At 42.1% G+C, this 3,322-nt stretch overlaps 1 protein-coding gene across 1 annotated transcript; it reads right to left on the bottom strand.

The window, feature by feature from the left end:
* Positions 1–1,188: 1,188 nt before the first annotated feature.
* LOC149844892 (toll/interleukin-1 receptor-like protein) lies at positions 1,189–2,984 on the bottom strand. The gene is made up of 2 exons (XM_089997382.1): positions 2,498–2,984; positions 1,189–1,615 (listed from the first exon to the last, which is right to left on the bottom strand). The coding sequence occupies exons 1-2, from the start codon at positions 2,962–2,964 to the stop codon at positions 1,300–1,302; spliced, it is 783 nt and encodes a 260-aa protein (XP_089853508.1). The 5' UTR covers positions 2,965–2,984; the 3' UTR covers positions 1,189–1,299.
* Between the last annotated feature and the right edge of the window lie 338 nt (positions 2,985–3,322).

Genomic DNA, 3,322 nt, shown 5'->3' with positions numbered 1-3,322 from the left:
AATCAGCAACATTGGCTAATCATAGTCGGATTCAGGTGGAGAAAAGGTAATGCTCAATCCAATCCAATACATGTAATTGGATACAAGTATCCATCAGGATCGGTTAAAAAACATTAAACTGAATCTAAATCTGATTAATAATCGGATTCAGTTTCCCGTACCAATTGTTCCGCCTAATTAGAGTCAAATTCGGGTTGGATGTGGGATAACAGTCGAACCATTGACATCCCTGGTGAAGGATGTCCAGCACATCGAACAGATAAAATGTTGTGGACCATCAAAAGAGCCCGGATATATGGATTGGCTTGGACCCAATTTGTCCCGGACTTTTATATTATCAAATGGACCCTATTTGGCCCTGATCCAAATGAGAGCTTTTGCAACTTCCTGGTAGAATGAATTACTTATTTTTCAATCGTACCGTAAGATTATCCTGTGATGAATTGTCAAGCGCAGTTTGTGCACAAGCTCGTGCATTGCACATGCACATTAATTACTCGTAAAAGGTAAAAAAGTGCCTTCATTAATATCACGATAAAAAAAAACATGATATTTTTAGAATTATATATATATATATATATATATATATATATATATATATATATATATATTTTTGGAAAGGCAAGCTGGGGTTAGGCAGACCCCTAGCTACCAGTTACTAGGGATGGCAGTGGACGGGAGCGGAGGACAAGGTCTTCACCCGCGCCCCGTTTTAAAATCTAAACCTTCATCCCCGCCTTCATCCCGAAACGGGGATGGATTTTAACCTCCACCCCCACCTCCATCCCCGTTTCATGTCCTCCATCCCCGGTCCAAACGGGGTGAGGCAAGGGGGGGCCGGTCTATAGTCATTCTTTAAAGGATTGAGGACGGGGCGGGGCGGGGATTGAGACGGGGATGGGACACGGCAGGGGGATGGGTAAGTTCATTCCCGCATGGGGATAGATGTTAACCTTCATCTCCACCTCCATCCCCGTTTCATGCCCTTCATCCCCGGTCCAAACGGGGCGAGGCGCAGCCCCGTTGTTCCCCCGATCCACTGCCATCCCTACCAGTTACACAACATACCATTGGATTTTGAACTTGCAACGTCCCAATTACACATGGTGGCGTGCACTAACAGCTCCTACCAAGCAAGTGGAGCCCCCTTTGGTATATTTACAAAATTATGTAATTGGAGAAATAGCATGACAAATTCACATATTTTTCTTTTTTATTGATTTAATAATTATAGAAAATTTGCAGGTATTACATGGCCGAAGAACCTCGATGGTCATGCCGGGGCTTAGCGGAGGAGCTCTACCTCGACCGCATTTGTTGGGCCATTTGCATCACGTATTGCTTCTTTTGTTGGCCGGTATTCATCAAGTATGCCTTCAGCATTTGCTCCAGCTTCTCTTGTTCAGCTGGGGAGCTCAAACTGATTTTGTAGTCAATGTGCATCTTGTATTGCGCCTCCTGATGTTCAACGTCCATCAGGTATTTATCACCCTGTTGCCGCAGCTGCTCTTCTATAGCTTGCAGATCTTGATTAGCTTTAGGTTGGGCTCCAATTCTCATCTTCAATTGGTTTTCTACTGCCTCCACAACCATGCTTACCATCCTTGCCTCATTGCTAGCATAAAAAACTAAGTGAAGCATAAATATGATAGCAATTTGAACATCCGCCTGAGACCCCTATAATCCCAATTCTCCTTTAACTTGATAATTTTGTTGATTCTTCAGGTGCACTTCCCACACAAAAATGTGATAGCAATTACATTTTAGACTTGATTTTTAATAGGAGCCAAACCTACCATGGCTTCACCTCCTACATCTGGTCAAATGGTTTCAGTCGAGGGCTAACAGTGTGGTTTCACTTTAACCCAATCAAACTTTGTGTATGTGTGTGTGGAATTGAGATAAGATGCAATGTGATTGTGGGAAGAGGGACCGTTCAACCAAAAGGTCCAAAATCTACAATCGGAAGATAATCGATTTGGCATTACACATTGGATTTTTATCATTCATTTTGTGAGCAACATGTTTTGATTTATGAATTTTTGATGTTTAAATGTGTTTTTTAAAGGGTTAAAAACTGCCAACAATACTTTGTATTGTAAAGTTTTAAATGCATTGTGAGCTGTCTATTTTTTTCTTGTTTTTAAAAATCATAGCTATATGTGGTAAAGTCTTGTGTAAAACATATTTATAACTAAAGAAACTATAAAGAACAAATATATGAGGTCCGGTCTATGAGATGAGGAACCATCCAATCATCGTTCATCCCTGCACATTTAAGTTTGCTGCTGCCCCTGCTCCCCAGCTGCTGTTGGGTCTCGCAACTGACACTGTATCCCATAGATGGTGAGGTGGGTGATCAGGTGCAGTGTGCAATCCTGATCCTCCCTGTGTGTGTGTGTGTGTGAGAGAGAGAGAGAGAGAGAGAGAGAGAGAGAGAGAGAGAGAGAGAGAGAGAGAGAGAGAGAGAGAGAGAGAGAGAGAGAGGTGTGTGTACCCTATGGTCTTCAGATCATAACCAGAGATGTCTGCAACTTCTCGCAATGCCTCCTTCCACTCCGTCACCGTCTTCTCATCGTGACTCGATTGGTGTTTTTGGAAAGCTGCCTTAATCGGGCCCGTCTGATGTCGGACATCGGTAGGCTCGACACCGTAGAAAATGGGAATGATCTTCTTTTTGCACTGCACCATCTTGGCCAGCTCCATCAAGCACCACCTTGATTCCGCATAGGAATTGGACAGTACTGCTATGCAGACAGACGACCCCTCAATCGCCATCAAAATACTATCTTTGATTTTTTCACCCCTCACCAATTTGTCCTCATCCATGAAGGTTTCGATGTTCTTCTGGTTGAGCGCTGCATAGAGGTGGCTTGTGAATCGCAGGCGAGTTTCTCCCCTAAAACTCAGAAACACTTGAAACTTTGGAAGAGAAGATGACGACGATGCTATGTTTGACGCCATGGAAGGTTTCAGGAAGAATTTGAGTATTGGGAAGAAGAAGAAAGAAGGAAGAATAATAATGAAAGGAACAAGGGATAGAGTTTAATAATTATAGTGGATACAGCTTGTTCAGCGTGATAAAGAGGGGCTAACAACTTTCGTTGACTCGAGATTTTGTTTTTTTTTTTCAATGAATATTAACTACTAATAATGAAAAAAAACTTTGTTGTGATCACATTTATGTGGTGTCAATGACTCTATCAAATTGAGGTGAGATTCATTGACAATGCATGCATGTCCACACAAAAGACTTTCCCCTTAGTAAGCATGGGATTCTAAAAAAAAAAAAAATTTGTAGTAAGCATGGTAGTCATTCGTG

The sequence above is a fragment of the Nuphar pumila genome, chromosome 2 (assembly GCF_984573655.1).
Source record: "Nuphar pumila chromosome 2, dmNupPumi1.hap1.1, whole genome shotgun sequence".
In the NCBI taxonomy this organism is placed as follows: Eukaryota; Viridiplantae; Streptophyta; class Magnoliopsida; order Nymphaeales; family Nymphaeaceae; genus Nuphar; species Nuphar pumila.
Note: the sequence above shows the minus strand (reverse complement) of the source record. Positions and strands in the feature narration are given on the sequence as shown.